At 38.8% G+C, this 20,983-nt stretch overlaps 1 protein-coding gene across 1 annotated transcript in view; it reads left to right on the forward strand.

Annotated features, from left to right (window-relative positions):
- The window catches only part of QKI (QKI, KH domain containing RNA binding), a 261,229-nt gene that overhangs the window by 101,288 nt on the left and 138,958 nt on the right, over window positions 1–20,983 (forward strand). Inside the window, exon 3 of the mRNA XM_025214536.1 lies at window positions 4,969–5,085. Coding sequence (XP_025070321.1) covers window positions 4,969–5,085 — 117 coding nt within the window. The remainder of the gene's footprint in view (window positions 1–4,968; window positions 5,086–20,983) is intronic.

Genomic DNA, 20,983 nt, shown 5'->3' on the forward strand with positions numbered 1-20,983 from the left:
CCTGTGCTCCCTCACTTGCATACTTACCTGGACGGTGCTGTGGGAGCTGCTTTCCACTACTGCTTGGCTGCCATGTGTATGTGTACGCACACATGAATGTGGCACCCCCTGTCTCTGATCGTGCTCCCCCTGGCCCAAAACAGCCCCTTGTAGGCTGGAACTCTGCTAGCCTGCAAGGGGAAATCTGCAGTTTTCTTCATTTTCCTCCTTTAAAGGAGAAAGAAAATCTATGTTTTTCTCTGTTAAAGGAGAAATTGTGTTTTCTTCTGCAGTGAACGGAGAACCTGGATTCCTGGTGATGAAGTTGTAGGTATGGTAGAGGTGGCTATTCATTTCTTATATAACAAGGCTTAAACAAACAGGAAAATCTCAGTGGTAGAAAGCACCCTAAGTAAAATAGAATCTCATCCATTTTAAACTCTTTATTTTCATCTGGTTAGGAATTACAGTTCTCATGTTTAATGTCACGTCAAAGGGTTTTATAGTTACACTACTTTGAATTGTCTGCTTCAAAAACTGCAGCCCCAATCAAATGTTTTATATGTGAATATGAAAAATCAAAACTTTCACAAAAGTTAACATGTTTCTTCAATTCTCATAGTTTAAATGGATTAGTTTCTAAATATCAAGTGCATGGAAAGATATGTCTTCAGTGAGGAGAGGGGCATGTATATGCATGTGTATCTGCGCGTGCATGTGATCATGCCTCTGATAGCAGTGAGGTAAACCAGCAAACTCTCCTTATGCCTGAAGAATGGTGTTTGTGCTCAAAAGCTTGCAAAGGACATTTGTTCCAACTATTTAGTTGGCCTGGAAAAAAAATAGCACATTTACCCAAATAACCTTGTCTGCCTGTGTCTTTAAACCAACATGTCTACAACCAACTACCAACTGATCTAGCCATAGATCAGTTTAGTCTTTTAAATTAGTCTGCCAGAGTTGGTCACTGAATGCCATTGGCAAGTTCAGCACTTTATATCTCAAAGTCTGCCTATGGCTAGACATCTTAATTTAGTCTATGAAAGCCCCCCACACTGCCATCTTTGTTCTTCTAATAGTAATCTAATCTCACCTTATAAACCATTTAAATAAATCCATTTTAATTAAGTACATAAATTGCTCTGCTGTAAGTATTGCATGTGAAAGCAAGTAATTCAGGATTCTCTAACAGCCATAGCTCTACTATTTACAATGAGTTACTCACCAAAGAGTAATGATTTGAACAACATCTTATATTTCAGGAGAATTTTTTTCTACATGCGGTTACCAAACCTTGCATCTCTTCCTTGTATATTTCATCAACATTGCAAGGTGATGAATAATCCATCAAACATTCCTAGATGGGATTTTTGTGGCATTAAGACGCAACCATTTTAGTGAGAACTTATTAGCATTATAGCTTACTTTCAGTTAAGCAGGTAGCAATGCCAAAAATGAAGGTTGCTGAATGGTCTGTTATAAAAACCTGTATTCCATTGCTTTTCACTTCGTCATCTTTAACTGTTTAGGTTGAACTGTGCTAGGTGCCTCCCTCTAGATGTATTTTCTTGGACATTTAAATGGTTCTACTGTTTTTAGAGAGAGAAGTTAGTGGAACATAATTTGCCCATGTCCAAAACGAAACAAAAAACCCGTATTTCTTTTGGAAGCTTAAGCATATTCATACTCTCCATGATTTGAAATTTAACTAGGTGGGTGTGATGAAGTTAGCATCTTCATGAAGTTTGGCAGACCTGTAGGCCTCTGAAAAATGCAATTTGTACACATTCAGCAGTGGTTTCTAGAGCTTAGTGTCAAAATGTCTAATTATTCCACACAGAATATTTCAGTCCCACAAAACTCGCATATGCTCCAGGCCATCTCTGAGCAGAATTCTTTTCTGAGCTGCTGTGGTGCTGGATACCAGAACTGAGAGCAGAGGAATTATCTCCATACTCAGAATACCTCCTGGTACCTAGACATTTTGGAAAAGGAAGAAGTAACTTCACTTACTCAGAAGAATGAGATGCCCAAGATAATTCTAGAGTTGGCATGGGCAAGCGGGAGCAGAAGAGCGACAGGATCTTCTGGGGAAATACAGAAGTATTTGTAGTCATTAAAGAACAATCCCCTATCCTTCCGTAGTTGAACTTGCAAACCCTATGTTGTTTAGCAAACGAATATGAAATCCACTGGCAAAGTATATACTAGCAAAGTATCTTTTCCATTGAGTAGCTCATCCACAGGCCCCCAGCTTCAATTATTGCATAAAAAGAAAAGTTTATAGTGTGTGTGTCGGAGGACAACAGAAAGAGAGAGGATGGTTTGGTGTAGTTAAGGCATTTCAGTGCATCTGTTAAGAACTAGATTCTCTGCATCTGCCCTAGAGCCCCAGTGTGAGACAGGAAAAGTCACCTAAACCAAAATTTTCATAGGTGATCACTGATCTTTTTTCCCATACTTTTACGAAGGCTAGTTACTGTCCTTGCAAACTTAATGCTTGATTTCTGAGGGCAAAACTGTGTAGTGTAAAATAGGCCATAGTCTCTTCTAGAAACTGCTAAATGTCCTACCCTCCTTTTCTCTCATTACTACTTTCTTCCTAATCATGAAGTTTGTTGAAGTTTGCTTTTTGAAATCCATTCTCCTGCTGCATTGCTTTTTTTCCTTGTCTTTCCTTTGAATTGTGATTTTTAGTTTTGTGATTGTTTTCCTCTAAATTGTTTACATTCAGAATTTTAGCAAGTGTCTTCCTTTAAGTGAGTCAAATCTTATTGGCATTATAAGGTGCAGTCATACCTGCAAGTAATATGAGGTGGTATTGGATGATTATATGCCCCTTATGTGACATCATGTACCCTGTGTGCTATTGTTGCTTTCAGTTAAATGCATAAACTAAGACTGTTAGTGGTAACAGTATGTATGGATTGCAACATCTTCAGCACATTGATGCTTCTTAACTATTTTCTGTGTTGTATAACTTGGGTGGTTAAGGTAATTGGCTTTCCAAGTTTCTTGCTGAGCTTTGGGTTTGAAGGCAGGCAAATTAGCTTCAACTTAATCTAGCCAGCATTGAGGTTATGTTAGTCTCTTATGGGAAACAGCTGGAAAATATGGCAGAAGTGATGGTAGTAACCAAGTGTGGGAACACTTGATCAGCTTTTTTACTCAGGTCTGTAATGTAGGTGTCCTGGAGCTCCACTGCTTCTGTATGCATTGGTTTAGTGCTTTACATTATTTGTCCAAGAGCTTGGAATGTTTTGGGTTCTAATTTAATTACAGTTGTGTATATCTTTTTCACCTATCAGAAATTCTGTGAGGATGTCCTCCTTAAATACATTTCAGTAGTGAAATATGGTGGTCCGTTTGAGAATTTTTAATGGCGTGTTCATTACACTTGTGCTCCATGATCTTTGATTTCTTAATTGTTTGTGGTCTTTATTTTTATGACAAATATGAGCATTTTGAGACATGGAGCTTGGGGCATGTCTTAACTGGGAAAGCTGATTTTCTACCTAGAATAGCAGCAGTGGCATTCTATTTAGGCAGTGCTTAGGGAGAAGTTTTTTTTTTGTGGCTTATAATCTACCTGATTCCTGCTAATTGCTCTTCACTCAATACTCAGGTGTTTATGATGCACTCTCCTTTTGAATGGTGTTTGCAAATCAAGCTATCCTTTCCTTGCAATTCTTCTGAATAATTTGCAGTTTACCTGCTCCTGGCCTCTTATTTCACAATCTTGCAAAGCGCTCTTTAGCTCCTTTCAAAATCCTAGATCTGCCCGTGGAGTCCAGTCTTCAGGAGCAACTACATTTTCAGCTTTTGGCTGAGTAGCCAAAAGCTGCTGCTGATTTAGTTGTGACAGAGTTAAAACTGTAGCTTTTCCTTGTTTGATCAGGAAAGGGAGAGTGAGTAAGCTTTGTCCCTGCTGTATATGCAGCCAAAGTTGTGACAAAACCTTGTTTTTTCTTTACTCAGCCTTCCCGAAAAGTACATTTCTTATATGGTGTGTGGTATGTGAGAGAATATGGTAATCATAATTGTAAGTTTTATTGTTTAGCTGCAGGGAAAGTTTAAGTCTTGTTGACATTCCCTTGTCATATGTTTAAGATTCCTTTGAATTCAATGTTCAGCATTTTTATTTTTATTTTTTTTATGTTTTAAGATCATTATAGTATACCTGTATTCATGTTAAAATATTGTTAACTTCCTTAACTCCATGTTAATTTAGTCTCATTCTGGTAACTAGTGCTGGTTTAAATGTTTTCATATATCTGCTACACCTTGTTTATTTGTATTGCTTGAAAAAATTCAAAGATTATTCAGAAGCAGTTTGTGACTTCCATTTGCAACTTCAACACAGAAATAGGTCAGTCCGTACAATCTTGATATGTACATGTTTAGTAAGTTGAGATGAAAAGGCATTGTAGAATGAGGGTTTCTAGAGATCAGTGTGACCCAACCTTTTGGACAGGCATACAACAAATTAAGCTCTGCACCCTCCCAGAGTCCCGCTCCAATCTCTTTCCCCTTCCCGATCTGTTGCTTTGCTTTCTGCCCCCTGCCCTGTTTTCCCTGCTGCTCTTAGGGCTCTCTGCCCTGTGTTCCCTGCCAGAGCTGCTTCCTGCCATATTTGCTGCTGTGCTGCCTTGCTCCTCCCTGATCTGCTGTGCACCACACATGCTGCCTATACCACTTTTGGCACCCCATGGTGTAGGGTGACAACCCCTGCTATAGATAAATTGGTAAACTGAAAATTAGCTTGAAAAAAATCTGAAATTGCTTTTCAGCCTCATGATCAGACAAATATCTTCTCTGTTAAATCCACAAATGCTAGCCCTTTTATCTCATGTTTTTTGTTAGGGATTTACTGGAAGCTTTCAAAGAGGTGTTTGTTTTAGTTATAGGTACTTCTTTTTTTTATTTTTTTTAATAACTTTGATTACTGTGTTTTAGAGATATTAACCCCTGCTGCCCTTTCTGTTTCAGTTTAATTTTGTTGGAAGAATCCTTGGGCCCAGAGGACTAACAGCTAAACAGCTTGAAGCAGAAACAGGATGCAAAATAATGGTCCGAGGAAAGGGCTCAATGAGGGACAAAAAAAAGGTAAGTTCTTGAAAAGTGTTATGGTTGTTAGCCATGTGGATTTTGTGCAGAACATCAAACATGTTTTCCTAATGCACAGTACTTGTGAAGGAATGAAAATTATCTTTGTACCTACCATTATTTTACTCTAGACGCCTACAATATTTTTTTCCTGGATTTGTGTAGTGATGCTTTACAGCACAGTATATATATTTTTAAAACTTCTAATACATGCAGTCAATAATTGTTTAATTTAGAATTTTCAACTAAAAATGTTGATATTATACACCAGTAAATCAATTTTAGTTATAGTTAGTAATTTCACAATGCAGATTCTGATGATTATGTTTTTGCACTTCATTTATGGAGAGGTCATGCATCATAAAAACATTTTAAATTAAAAAATCCCTTTTCAAGAGCATCTCCTGACTTGAACCTTGCACCATTTGCGCCCTAGTTGCGTTTCTTTCTTCTCTCACTTCTTTGAATATCACTTTGCTCTGTAATTTCCCTTATACTTATCCCTTCCATCCTCACCCTATTCCATAATACATTCTATATAATAATCATACAAAATTAAAAAAATAAAAGAATCCCACAAATTTTGTAGAAACCTCTAAAAGCAAAGCATCAACAAATCATTTTCAAATAGTCACTTCACTGTGCTTTTATTATCCCTTACTTCCAGGCTATATTTGCTTTTTATTTCAAATTTTAAGCTCTTGGAGTATAGGAGGTATCTGTTTGGAACATGTAAAATGGTATTTTTATCTTTTCAACCATTTTTTTCCCCCATAAATTAAAACTTATCCTGAATCCTTTTTAAACTCTGCTGTATGTATGTGCATTCTTCAGGTAAACTAATCATCTTAGTTTGGGCGTGTGTGAAAACAGAAGTTGACAACTGTAATACTGTAATGTTGGCAAATTTTTGTAAAAGTCTTTTGAAATGTATTATGATCTTCCTGTAGATAAAGATGGCATGAAAACAGTCAGTCTGTTTCAGAATGTTTTTGATGACTTGCCAACATGTATGGATATATGGAAGCAAAGGTATATGTTAAAACCAAACTTATGAAAACTAGATATCCCCATAATTCTGAATATTAAGAGTATTATACTTTTTTCTACTGTAAGCATCAGTGTATTTTTAAATATCTACAGTAGCAGAACCTTTCTAAAAACAATCCCATTAAACTCTTATTACATTTTAGCACAAAATCTGTTCAGTAAGAAGATCTTTTGACTATTATGAATGCTTTTAGGTCCAAAAAACCTCACTCTTAATTTTCCAACTTCATTTTGTTCTCGTGATAGATTTCCTTTCTTATTTCCCTGAAAGCTTCCACCTTTACAGTAGTCGATTGCTTGTCCATCAAACACCTTTATTTTACATTTTTTCTGATCAGATTCTACAGACTGTGTGTGAAGATACAAAAAAGATTGAGAGAATGAGGTTCAATATGTTAACCAAAAGAGATGTATTGATTTCTTCTTTCAATTTTCCTGTTTATCGCCTTCAATTCTAAATGTAGAATTAAACTTCTTTTTTTTTTCCAAACAGCAAATTATAACTTTTTTTACCATAGTGCAATTCTTAAATTCTGCAAATAAAATAAGTAAATATGTAAGCAGAGACTTAAAGGGGTGTAGGAATGTTTTTGGAAGTGGGTAGTCAGTTGCAGTTAACTTCAGTAATATGTATTTCAAATCTATTTGTATGTTGCAGAAAGGAAAGGATGTCGCTGAGTTTCTCTAGACACTGCTTAGGCATGCCAAGACTTGGTCTTTACTTATGAGGTATTATGGTGGAATGATAGCTATGGCAGGTTTTAAAATAAAGTCACCCTCAACTAAACCCTAATTATCATTGTTATACTAGGAAAAACCCTAGTTGTAGATGCAACTATATTGATAAAAGGACTTTTTTGCTAGTATAGTTTATACCTGTTACCCAAACAAAATTAAATTGTGTAAAAGAACTTTTTGCTAGTACAAGTTTAGGAGTTTGCTGGCATATTTGGACAAGGCCTTTGTTTTTTATATTTGCCTCTGGCTAATAAGATGATTGGACCTTGAGATGTATGCTGTTTCCCTTTATCAGGTCTCTTCACATGTTGGAGTCGGTGGGTCCTGTGTCCTGCTTTCTTCTGTCTTACTGATTCACAGTAAGACAGCCTTCTTGGGTGCTGATGGGTGGTGGTGAGGGAATTCCACTTTTTACTGGGAGCAGCAACACGTTACTTGGACCTGGCTCCGCAGCATCTGTATAGACTGGGCACTTCAGCAGAGCTTTTGGTGTTTTTCTCTGGCAGCTGATTCAGTCAACTATTAGATAAACACCAAAAAAGCCCCATGAAAGTGCTCAGTCTGTAGACGTTGGGAAAGCAGAATCTAATTAAGACACTATCTCTTTTGGGCATGCGCTGGGCTTGGCACAGGAGCACGCTGAGTTTTAAAGCACCATTTTGGGGTTTTGGGGTTTTTTTTTCCATATCTGCAAGCAGCCCTTGTTACTAATTATATATCTGGTCTTGGCAATTCCAGCTTTGTCTCAGTATCCATTGGCTGCGTCTTCATCTCTTTATTTTGCTACTCTTTAGGTTTACCACTCTATTAGCAGCTGGCACCATTGCAGAGAACTGATCTAGCTGACCAGGAGAAGGATCCAAGGCAGGTCATACAGGAAAGTCTAAAACAGTTTGAAGTGAGGCCCTCAGGTTTACTTGCTGCGTTATTCAGTTGCCATGCAAGTACCACCGAAAAGACAAACATGGCTGTTCAGATTTGAACCAGGCTACATACAATCTTTGTTCTAGGAGTAGGAGACTTTCAGAAACTCAAAATATGTTTAAAAATTAATTTCTGTAAATAAGGTGATAACGACCTGGGTATTCATCAGATTATTTTTCATCTCTTCTCTGTTTTATTCTTTGGGTATGGAACAAGATTTAAATAAGAGTGAACTTTGCTTAAATTTCACTAATTCTTCAGTATCACCAGTTTCTAAGTTAATTACTAGGGATGCTCTTTGTGGTAAGTGCTATGTTTGACACTATGCAATAGTTTGTGGTGATCTTGCAAAGAAGACATAGAACAAGTAGGTCAGAATGCAGTATACCACAAGTTAGTTATGCATACTATGATTAATACTGACCAGCAACTATGCCACATAAATATCTATAAAGAGAGATAGTTAGCCACGTTAGCTTAAAGTCAGGCAGAAGGTAGGGTAGAGGTGCACCTCACAGACCGACTGAAATGACATGCCATACGCTTTTGTGAGCCACAGCTCAATTCATCCGATACTATGCATCTTATGCTAGAATTGGGTGAAGGGAGCTATGGCTCACAAAAGCTTATACATTTCTGATTCTGTTGGTCTATAAGGTGTTATCTCTACATGCCTTCTGCCTTTTAAAATAGTATAAATGTTTTGCTGTTAAACTGAATGCATAGAATGTAGTGATATTAGCCAATATCTATTAAATTCAAATGTGTACTAAAGATACGAAAAGTACCTTTCTTCTCCTTGTCCCATTTATTTTTAAATTACTGTATATCTGTTGTAGTTCAGATCTCTTAGCCCAGGAGTTGTCAACCATGGTACATGTACCCCCAGAGGTACTTGGGAAGCTCCTAGGGCAGGGGCAGGCAGTTATTTTGGGCCGAGGGCTGCTTACCAAGTTTTGGCAAGCTGTTGAGGGTGGCATTGGTAGCCCTGTCCCTTGACAGGTGACCCCTTATCCTCTGACCTTTGCTACCAGAAGTCCCTCCCCTTGCCCCCAGATGTATTCCTTTCAGCAAGGGGTTTTGCCATCTCAGAAGCAGAAAAATAACAAATTATATTCTAAAAAGCAAGCATCTACAGCATTCATCAATTTGATTTCAAAAAATATTTTTGTTCTGATTTACATGCATTTGTGTAGTGTACATAGAGGTGATCGGACAATAGCTTAAAATGAAGTCTTACTCTTGTATATTGTGGGGGGTGGATATAGGTTTGGTGGGGTGTGGGTATGTGGGGTGAGAGCATGTGGGTGTGTGTGGATAAGTGGGGTGTGGATGGGTATGGTGTTTGTGGGGGGAGCTGCATGCACCGCAGTGCGAGGGGGGGGGTGTGGGTACATGTGTATGGTGGGGTGTGTGTGTGTGGGACTTGGTGCACACACACACGCGCACACCCCGGCATGGCCACGTGCACTCCAGTCCGGCAATGTAGCTGGCAGCCATGTGGTGCGGGGGCAGGAAGGGAGTGAAATGGCTGGGGGGGGGTGGGGCTAGGCTGTTCAGTCCTGCTGAGGCTCCCCCTGGGTCCTACTGCCCCTGTCTCTTGTCAGCTTTGAGAGACATCCAGGGCAGATAAATATTTATTTTCTAAAATTTTTAGGGCCCTGTGGGCTGGATAGAATGGCTTTGGCGGCTTCACGTGGCCCAAGGGCTGGATTTTGCCTGGCTGCACGTGGCCCAAGGGCTGGATTTTGCCTGCCCCTGCCCTAGGCGTGTATGTGTGGGCGGGCAGGAGGGGACTGAGTGCCACCACCCTGTGCTGTCACCTCCCAGGAGCAGGGCTGTGGGGCAGGAGGGGCGAGGGCAGTAGTGCCTCTCTGTGGACCACACAGGTGCCACCTGGCCAGCTGGATGTGGGGTGGAAAGAAGCTTGCACATGGTCACCGCTGCTGCCATGCACCACCCTGCACTGCCCCTGACAGTTGGATGTGGAGCCACTGGGGGTACACTTATTAAAAAAGGTTGAAAACCTCTGCCTTAGCCAGTAATTCATCCATTAACTTCTCTGATGACTAATTTTTTTTAATTTTTTTTTACATTAAAATATTTGATTAAAAACCAAGGCAAACCTGTTTTACGTTTCACTTCCTTATAGATCAGAGAAGTGCTTTAAGTTTTCATGATTTTATTTTCAGTGATGCAGCTTATATTGAAGAGGATAACTTGTCTAAATATCAGACAGCAGACTCATACCAGTTGGTGCTCCTTTCAGTTTAAAGCTGTTCATGCTTTGGTAATTTTAGCTAGAGTGGGTTGTTGTCATAACCAATGGCAAAAGTTAAACCAAAAAAAAATTAGATACGTTGTCACTTGGTTCATGGGTGAGGAACTTAAAACACAAATGCCAACAAAATTAAGTGTTTTGGAGCAGTATTGTGTGTGTGGTTTCTGGAATGATAAAGAAAAGTCATTTAGTCGCATGTTCTGTGAAGTAGTGAGTTTACCTTAAAAGCTTGGAAAGGCCAGGGATAAAAAGAGTAGCTTTTAGTTGCTGACTACTGTACACTGAAGTTACTTGAAAAAGAAATGGCATGCAGCATGTGATTCAGCTCTGTTTCTCTCAAAGGAAGAGATACTGTAACTTTAAATTCAAATGGTTAGTTGTCTTAAATATTATACACCACAAGTCTGCCTTCTAAACTTCAGCAGCTTGAGAGGAAACAGTTTTAATAAATACTGTAAAAAAAATAACTTTCATCTTCTGAATAAAATTTCATTCTTAATGTTCAATTAATAACTATTCAGTTTCAATTTAAGAATTATTTAAATGGTAGATATTTACTATTGTAACCATAGTTTTTTGTTTTGCTTCATATGGAGTACTTATTACCTTTATCATTGTACTTGTCATAATTGAGAGTTGTACATTTCCACTTCTTTAAAGTTGCATTTTAAAATGCTTCAGCTGCTTTCCGATTAAATCTTCTAGGAGTTCACCAGTTTTTTCCATTGTGGTTCACAGGACTAGAAGTTAGGTTCAAATTACATGAGGGAGCGCGCTCTCTCAAAATAGCAATTATGTATTTAGGACAGAGCCAACCAGTTAGGGATTGTGACTCATGTTCCCAGTGTACCCCATCGGCTCCTAACGACAGACTTTAAAGCATTCCATGAGGACGTTTCAATGCCAAGAGAGTATCATGTTTACCTCTGTCCCATCTTTAGAACAGTTTTTTCTGTCTCATTCTAGACGTTAACTAATCTTTACCCATAGAAAAGAGTTATGTGCTTTTGCTTTTGTTTTATTAATAGGGATACTGCACCCTAGAGGCTATGAATTGCCAAGTGTCCCATGTCAGGGTAAGGGTTTTAAAACAAAGGAATTTAAGTCCTTATATTCAAGCCACTTTACTGCATTCACCACCATGCTGTTGAAGAAAGCCCTTGTCACTTTTGTAGCATTTCTATAATAACGAGGCCTTCCCCATGCTGCTGTGTGTGCTTCTACCTCAAGCAAGGTATGTAAAAGTACAGTAGTGTGGCCCTTTATTTTAATAATAGCTTAATGTTCACTGGTGAGTCTATATTGCTAACACAGATGCTTGACTGTTACCTTAGTTATAAAATAATATTTCCAAATCTCATGAGATGTGCTACATGTAATCCATGTACAAACAAAAATATATCGGTTATGGTATCTGCACACTTATTCATTTGAAATTAGACATAGCAAGTGGTAAGACTTTTCTGTACTTTAGAATGCATTCTCTCTCCTCCTTGTTTTTAAACCCCTTCCAATCTAGCTGTTTATGAAAGCTTAATTCAAGATAACACCCATATAAACCAAATTAAAAATGCACGGCCTTTCAATATGTGATACACGATACCCTACAGATAAGCTTATTTTCTCTATTAAATAGCAAGAAAGCTCAAGTTTGAAAAGGGAACTTTCAAAAAATAGAAATAATTACAAGAATGGTTATTACTGAGTTATGAAACGCAGAAGTAAGCTCTTACTGCTGTTGTCTAAATATGGTGATTTTTAGTGACTTCAGGTGTGTAGTTTAGAAGGGAGGTTATAGTCCATTCCCTTGAAAACATGTGAATGTTATGACCTGTAAACCTGACATATCTTCTTGTCTTAACAAGAACTAAATGTTTTGTTCAGAAAAAGGTTTTACTATACATTCTGTTAACATCATTTGCTTCGAACTTGAACGTATCTCCCAAATGTCTAGAAATTCCTTCTTAAGCTTTTGAAGGAACAGCTTGATAAGTATTTGGTATGTGTGAATTAATGAATGCTAAGTGCTGATGTTGCATATGAAGAAGTACTGAAGGAAAGTTAAGTCAGAGAAATGAATGTTGCATGTAGTTCTCTCAGCATCGTTTTCTCCTGTTGGAATGGGTTTGCATGGTCTGCATCCTGTTCCATGAAGCCCCTTTCCCACGCGTGCAGCCTGTTGCTATTTGGTTTCCTGTAGTTGTCTTAGGAGAGTTGTGGTCATGGATGAAAAAAAAAATTCTTAAATTTCAGAGCAGTCTCATAAGTGAGTGTGAACGTATGTGTGTAGTTAACACTGGAAAAATAACATTTTTTAAAAGTATTTGATGCCATTGATGTATGGAAAAAATTTAAAACCATAGTCCATGCACATAATATACAGACAGAACTATCAGTGTTTGATGTAATCGTTTTCTGACGATGGCTGTCAAGGCAATTCATGCTGCTCAAATGCTTTCTTTTGCAGCTGTTATAACTGTCAGAGTCAGTTCACAAAAATCCATTATCAGGAGCACTAGCCATTACATTGCATTGATTTCCACTTACCAGATGCATCCTAGCTGGTTCCTGACCAGCATGTTGTAGTATTGGGTTAAGCTTGGTACAGAGTTGCTTCAGATCAGTGTTACCACTTCTCTGAAAGAAAATGCTGGACTCCTGGGTTTCATATAATCGCAAGTTATAAACCTCAGGTTTGGTTTCTGTATTTGTTGGGGGGCAAGGAGAGCATGGGATGGGAATGTGAGCAAACAGCTAACTAAAAAGATGCACCATATTCTTACAACTTTGTGAAGTGTATTTTGATTACCACATCAAGACACCATAATCATTTTGACATTTATAATGAAAAAAATGAGAGAGTCAAACTGCAAATTGTATGTACTTTGGCTTATTGTATGAGGGTTATATGATTTATATAAATATTTAGTGTATAGCTCGTTACTACAAAAATTCGTAAGTGTTTGCTGTATAAGAATTCTGTGATTTGAGGGAGTAATACAATCAAAGATTTTTGCTTTGTACTTTTTTCAGGTCTGCTTAGTCCACCAGAAGATTTTCTAAACCACGTTTTATTAGTTCACTTTGCTTATGAAAGCCACACGCATTTAAAAGATGTCCTGGATTTACTTTAGTCCAGCAAAACTCCTGTGGACAATTAAAAACAAAAAACAAGGCCAGTGTGTATATGTGAATGAGAGAAAGATCCTATTTACAGTTGCATGGAAAAAACTGCAACTTTACCTGTAGCTTTTAGAACAGTAAACACAGAAGATGACTTACAAAGTTTTCCCACTATGTAACTTCCTTAAAGACACAGGAGACAGTGAAAATATTAGCATGTTTTCTTGTCAATTAGCTAGTCTGTTTTTTTCCATCAGTACATGTTTATAAAAGCAGACTGATCTATTTCAAATTACAGTAACTTCACAGCTTCTGTGGTTGCTATTTTCATGTGAGGTGTATAGTGAGGCTGTTTGCTTCTCTGCCTTTTGGCTAAGGTCAGGCAAGATTGGGGGCACCTGAACCCCAAGGGTTCTGGGCCTAGGGCCTGCATGTTGGATGCCTGCCTGGATTTGCCTGCTGATGGGTCTGGAGGGGAGGATACTTGCCCAGTGGTAGAGCCATACAGACTTGATGATTGAGCTCTGCTGAGTTGAATTTTGGAACTTGACTACTGGGCTTTGCTCCTTGAATCTGGAACTGATTTGGCCTTCAAAATGACTTGTTTATATATGGGAATGAAGGTCCTCTTTTAGGAAAGACACACCTGTCCTTTTGAATTTTTGTATAAGGCTTCATGCCTCAACTCTGAATTTATATCTTAAGAGACTGTATAAATACTTGGCCAACAAAGGGCAGTTAAGAATTTTGAAATTATTGCATGTCCATTTATTTAGGTGAGAGAAATCCTGTTAACTAACTTTTTTATTTTAATACAGAATGACTTAAATTTGCTTCGACAGAGAAAGACATTAATTCCTGAGGGCTGGGAGAATCACTGCAGAGCAATATCAGCCTTTCAGGAAAAAATATAATGGATATGTATCTGATATAACATACTTTTATCATAGTCCTGTATCTTACATGTATGACCATTCTATTTAAAGTTTACAGTGTAACATGCTCAGTTGAATACAAATCTGAAACTCAACTGTAGGGTTTCTAATGTCACGTTACAAAATCTACCCAGTTTGATTTCAACAGCAGCCTAATCCATTGATTGATTTCCGGGCTTGATATTACACCTTGATTATATTTTGTTTTGAATTCTATTCAGATTAAGAGGAATGTTAAGATTTGTTTTATAGGTAATTACTGAGTTGTGTATTTTGAGTCCTCCATCAGAGATGTTGAAAGGATTAAAAAGTTTGTGATAATGGAGAGGTGGATTTTTGAAAAATGAGATCTAGGAGGATGTAGATTACATAGAGGAGTAAAATGAGAAGTGATAGTCTCTTCTCCATTTCATTATTGTGATTTCTAAGCTTTTTCTGATATTTCCTCTTTTTACTTTAAGGACTGAAAAGTAAGAAGCTTTGTTTTGAAACGCATAGAATTGTAGCACAGTTGTGTAAATGTGTATTGGTATTAAACTTTGACTTGTATCCCTGATGGTCATAGGTTTTATTCCCTAAACAAATAAATTAACAGTAAAATCATGCCCCTGAGAACAAGAACTAAAAGGATCTTTATCAAAGCCATACTAGAAAGCACACTTTTTTGTCTAAAAGTACTTCTAAATTTTTGGTAATTTGGAGGAAATGTTCATTAAGGATTAATGTGGTTTTAGTTGCAGGCTGAACAGGCTGTGATTTCTATTGATCTTGTACATCTTGCTGAAAAGACTTAAAAACTCATACTTGGTGCGGGGGGAGGGGCAGGAAATAATATTGGCCCATCTTGCACTATTGCAAAGATGTAGACAATTGGTACATGTGGTTTTTTGTTTGTTTGTTTGTTTGTTTTTTTTTCCTATCTAAATTTATGGAGCTGGACAGTTGAGAGAGAAAATGAGTTTTAATGCAACATGCTGGTCATAGTTATAGTGCAGAGCTTAATAAGAAATGTGTTTTGAGAGGGACTACTAAGCTATATATTTTTTTATCAGTAAAATAACTTATTTTGACTAACCTGTGAAACTTAAACTAATTACTAAGCCATAGATCTAATACTAAGATAAGTTAATTATCCATGTCTAATGAGATGAACTGAGATTTTTTTTTTTTAAAGGGGGGACCATTTTATTACTAGCTGCTGTTTAATGAGTTTTTTTAAATTAAGACTTGATTAGATTGCAGTCAGTTTAGTTAAGGGATATTGAAGCACCTTGTACTGTTTGGATACTACAGATTTTCATTTTAAAGGAACTAATCCTGTCGGCAAACAGAAATCAGTACTTGAATGGTGCTTACCTGCATTCTTATACAGGATGTGTTGATTTATTTCTATTCCCCTACTTCCTCCCCCAATCCTTTAACAAGAAGTTTTGATTGTAAGACATTCTCACTTACCAACTGTGCTAAGGCATTAAACATTATTATAAAGTTCAGGTGTCATTTTATTCTGGATCCGGCCACTGCATAAAAATACTTCCACCCCTCCCCTCTCCTGTTACTTATTATCTCTGTGCACAAGCCCTTACATAAAATTTAATTAGTTTCGAGTTTTATAATGCATGTAGAAGACGTGTATCACAACTTACTCCTGTCAGCTGAGTGTGAGGAGAGACAACTAAAATACTTTGATTTTTTGTGTGTGTGTAAAGTGCAGTTAGATTTGTCTTATTGATTTGCTTTAATACTAATTAAAAGTAGTTTGTGAAGGTAAAGTGCACCACGCTTGGTCACATTTCTTGAGACAGGTGCATATCATGACCCTTCTTACTTCATCTTTACAACCCCATTTTAAAGTTGTTATATGTCAGTTGAAAGTAGAACTCATTAGGAAGCCAAGTGAAAGAATTATTTGGAATCCTTAGTGAATTAAGTCACTGATAATTTGAAAAAAGGCACTTAGGTGATGGGTGTAATTAACTGTTATGGATGTTCTGTGAATTTCAGTTTTTATATAAAGGAATGATTTTCTAGGTAAGCAACTGGAGAGTAGGACACAGTCCCAAAATATTCTCTGAAACGATTGTATTTCATTATAAGGTACTATCAGGGCAAGTTTTTTGGTCAGCTTTTAATTTTAATTTATACATTTTTTAACTTTCTCTGATCATTTGTTATCCCTTCCCTTCCTAGAAACAGTACAGTGCAAGTAATGATTTTTCTATCTGGGCTTGTTCACTTTCATAAGTGGTCCATGTTTCCTCCATTTGATCTTCCTCAGTAAGTTGTCTAGTTATCTTTTCGATCACTGTGGTATTTGTCGGCCTCTGCCACCCTATTGCACTGAATCTTCTTGAGGCTGTATTGGCCACTACACTGAACTGGAAAATGGTTAATTAACATGATACCTCGTTCACTAAAATGTCACTAAATGGAGTCTTGAATTCTAATAGCACCTTAAAATTCAACTACATTTAAACTTGAGATAATGAGGAAATAAAAATGTGTAAACATATGAATGATAACATCTTGGGTAACTGGGGAAATAGAAACAATGGAAGGGGAAAGATGTGGGGAGGAGGGAGGCTTAAGCAGCTCAATTTAACTGTACTAAGTGTCAAATTAGCCTTGAATATTTAAATTCATAAGACCCCAGCAAAGTGAAAAGGGAAGCAGTTTCCAAGGAAGAACTATGGGGAGAAATGGCTGTTAGATTTCCACTAGGTATTGGAGCAGCAACTCTGAACGTAGAGGGTTGGAGACCCGAGTGGAGAGAGGGAAATGTACATTGCCTTTAAATTTGATTGCAGGCAATAGCAGTGTGTTGGCTTTATAAATAAGTTGCAGATGCAACTCATGAGAACTGAGGAAAATAAAAGGTTAAGATAAATGGGTATCTCCACTAGATTTCTTTGAATCCCACTCGATGGCTGACAGCAGATAAAATAGGTGATGTAATTAGTATACCAGCTCCTGTTTCTTATATACATTACTTTGTTTTATTTAATTAGTTTACATTCAGTGCTTCCCGGTTCCACTCAGGGTGGCTTATAATAAGAGAATTAAAAAAACCCCAGGAGAATGACAAAACAACTTAAATGAGGACTAGGATATCAGCATAAAAATAGAGATCCCATCAACAACATAGTCTAGCTTTGTTAGTTAAATACCTGCCCAAATAGGAAGATCTTGTAGCACTTCCTGTTCAGGTGCAGGCTTTTGCAGGCCTCAAGAGGGGAGGCAGTTTCAGAGCTCTGAGGAGCATCTGCTGAGAGTGACTTCCCGTGTGTGTTCACCAAGGGAACCTTGTTATGGTGATGATAGAGAAGTTTGCTCTTGGCTGATAGGGGTAGGGCCTAAGGGAGAAGGCCGTCCCTTAAGTATTTAAGGCCCAGACTGCTTAAGGCCTTGTATATCAAAACCAGTACCTTGAATTATGCCTGGAAAGCTATTGGGAGCCAGTGTGAACTCCTGGAGCACTGAAATTGTGCTCCTTTGTGACCAGCTCCTGTTAAAAGATAAGCAGCTGAGTTCTGCACCACCTGCAGGTTTTGGATGGTCTTAAAGGGCAGCCCTATGTAGAGCATATTTTGCAGTAGTCTAGCCTGAGGTTATGAAAACATGGATGAAGGTGGCCAGATCTGAATATGAAAGGGTCACAGCCTTCTCGTCAGTTTGAGTTGGTAAACAACACTTGTAGCACTGCTGCCACCTGAAAAAGTTTGCTATATGTGCCAGCAGTGGCTTTACATTCATTAAGTTGATAGAATGAAATGTGATTGCAGGTACAGAAGAGTATCAACACTTTATTTACAGTTGGCAAGTTCTGGTTTATATTACTCACTTCCCACTTCTGTTAGTCTAGATGTGACATGCTTCAGCAAGTGGACACTTCCACTCTATCTGGGAGTAGATAGCCCAAGTAGTCAAAAGGGAAGAGATGCATCTCGTGTGTGAAATTCACAGTATAAGGAAATATGGAGGAGAACTAAGTTGAGTGTCCATTGAGGACCTCAGCCACTGCCATGTACTCAAGAAAAAAGGACTCAGAATGTGTTGGGAGACCCTTCTGCCCTCATCTTGTTACATCACCAACTTGTAAAAAGTATTGATGGCAGTTAATACCAAGAAAACCTTTTTCAGCCTCTGAACCAGAAAAATCAGTCCCTATTGGTTCATATGAGATTAAAAAGCAGTAAACCTGGTCTAAATCTCCCCAATCCTCAGTTTCCTACTGAGCTAGCTTGGATGTTGTCTCTACAACAGTTTCTGGATCCCGGAGGTCTCTGAATAGTTTGTGCAGTCCTGCCACTCCCCACTCTGACTCTTCACAGTACTCTGAGCTCCCAGGCTATCAGTATGCTTAATGATCTGCATTGGAGGACAAAATACTGTCCTTGGTCTAGTTTTTCTTAGAATGAACATTTTCTTATTTTCATTAGATTAGTGTGGTTTGGAGCCATATTGTGTTGAATCTAGATATCTTGATATCTTCGCATACATACCTGATCATTGATCACAACAGTGGCTGTCCATCATAGCAGTTGCACTGATAGTCGGCTTGGTTGAGAAACACATGAAGGTTTAGTATTATCTAGGGTGCAGTTAATGTCAACATGATGGTCACCTGAGCACCACTTGGCTCATTTTTGTTTGTGGGGACATGGACTGCTAGTTGTGTACCAGCAGGAGTAAAACAGTGGTTGAAGTATCCGTGTGGCAATCCAGAGCTGCTGAAGAAAAAGAATGGTAGGTCATTTTCTATCTAATTAGCTGTCTGCATAAACAAGTCCCCTTGCGGCAGTACTTAAATGTTGTTTTAGCTTGGTGGTTAAACCTAATTGGTCAGCCTATTTGGCCCCGTGGGCTGGCTGGTTCTAGTGTACAGGGTTGGACTGTGGGCTTCTCTACAAACTAAGAAATTTGGTAGCAAGGGAGCAGCGCAGCATTAATTGCTGCGGCTCTCAAAGCCATGGCAACTGATACTGTCACCACTACCACTGCAGGTGGGATCCTGCCAGGGCTCTTCTGCTACCACATTTCTGAACCTATGGGCAAGCTGCAGGCCAGAGGTTGAGCACCACTGGTTTAAGTTAATTTCCTTAATTGTGTTCTTGATGAGCTCTGAGATGACTGTTTATTTTAAGGCCACATACATATTTGAGGTCACAGGTGGAATTTTTTTAGGGAGAAGGGGAGGTATATTTAATTTTTTTTGAACTAGCATGCTGAGTTGGCAGAGCGTATACTACTAATCAGTTCTAAAAGAAAGGAAGACTAACTGTTGGTAAGGTAGAGAATAATTTGAAGTTTTTAAAGCTTCTTTCCTAGCGAGAAGAATCGAGGGAGTCTTATGGTAAAAGTAAATTTGGTATTTATTTCAATGTCTTTCTAAAGATTAATCAATTGCAAGTGAATAGGAATGTGCTATATCCTTATGAGGCACCAACATTTATGGAGCAACTTTGAAACAATCATTTATCTTCAGTGTGCTGCACTAAGTTAGATATTGTTATTGAATGTCCCCATGAATTTTGTCTCACTTTTTTGCAAGTCTGTAAAATGTTCTTGGCGTGCAGAAAACTAATTCGATAGGCACATAGTGGAAGCTGCATTATGAGCCAAGTTATTAATAGTCATGCTGATGCCATTTCAATTATACACTTGGAATTTTTTTCAGAGTTGGGGAAATATCTGCAGGGTCTGATAGGAGAATTAGTTTAGTTTGGAATATTTATCTAGTAGCCTAGTGGCTAGCAGGAGCATTCATTTCAGATTTTTTTTAAAGTAAATGTTCAGTTCTATTTAAAGTTCACTTTTAAAGAAATAGATTGGGGTGTCCAACCTTTTTGAATGTGGGGCCGGATCACGAACTTTTTATCACCCAGTGGGCCAGAGAGCCATATTCAAAGACCTCACAGGAAGTGGTATCACATCAGGAAGTGATGTCATGTGACCTTTGACACCAATGAAATTGCAGGAAGTGACAATGAAATGGGTCTAAATAACCAGTTCAAAACTCTCCCTCTATAGCATCCACCTCTGCCACTGTTAGGGACAGGATACTGAGCTAGATAGACCATGGGGCTGACCAAGCATGGCACTTCTTATGCTCTTATGTTCTTTGGCTGAGCTTCCAAACTATGGCTGAGATTTGCAAAAAGGGCATGTTACAAAGTTGTCATAAAAGATTTGGAGCCCTCTAAATCCCATTCATTTTAATGGAAGTTGGCCTTTTGACTCAGCTTTGAAACTCTCAGCCCAAGGTGCCAACCAAATAAGTCAAAATATATTTTGCACTTCTATGCAGTGCATCTATGTGGCACGCTCCAAGCATTTTACAAACATGAAATGAACCTCAGGATGAGCCCTACCGGAGGAGCAGGGGCTCAGTTGCACTTTCCCCCTACCTGCATTGGTCAGTCCCGAGCGGTGCACAGCTCCACCGCCACTTCTGCTGGCTGGGGCTGACCCAGGTGGGTCTGTTCCATCTGGAGCAGCACGCAGCTGAAGCTGGTTTCCCACTTGCTACTGGGGATGAGAGAAGCCCAGCTGGGTTGGCACCGGCCAGCAGAAGTGGCAGTGGAGCTGTGTGCCGCTCGGGACTGACTGGCACAGGTAGGGGGAAAACGCAGCTCAGCCCCTGATGCTCTGGCCGGGCTCGTCCTGTCCCGAGCGGCACATGGCTCCGCCGCCGCTTCTGCTGGCCGGTGCCAACCCGGCCGGTAGCATGTAGGGAAGCCAGCTTCAGCTTCATGCCGCTTTTCCTGGCCAGTCTGACCTGGCTGGAGCAGCATGCTGTGAAGCCGGGTTCCCACAAGCTGCTGGAGAGGGGAGGAGCCTGCCTGGG

Source organism: Alligator sinensis, unplaced genomic scaffold (genome assembly GCF_000455745.1).
Source record: "Alligator sinensis unplaced genomic scaffold, ASM45574v1 scaffold904_1, whole genome shotgun sequence".
Lineage (NCBI taxonomy): Eukaryota > Metazoa > Chordata > Crocodylia > Alligatoridae > Alligator > Alligator sinensis.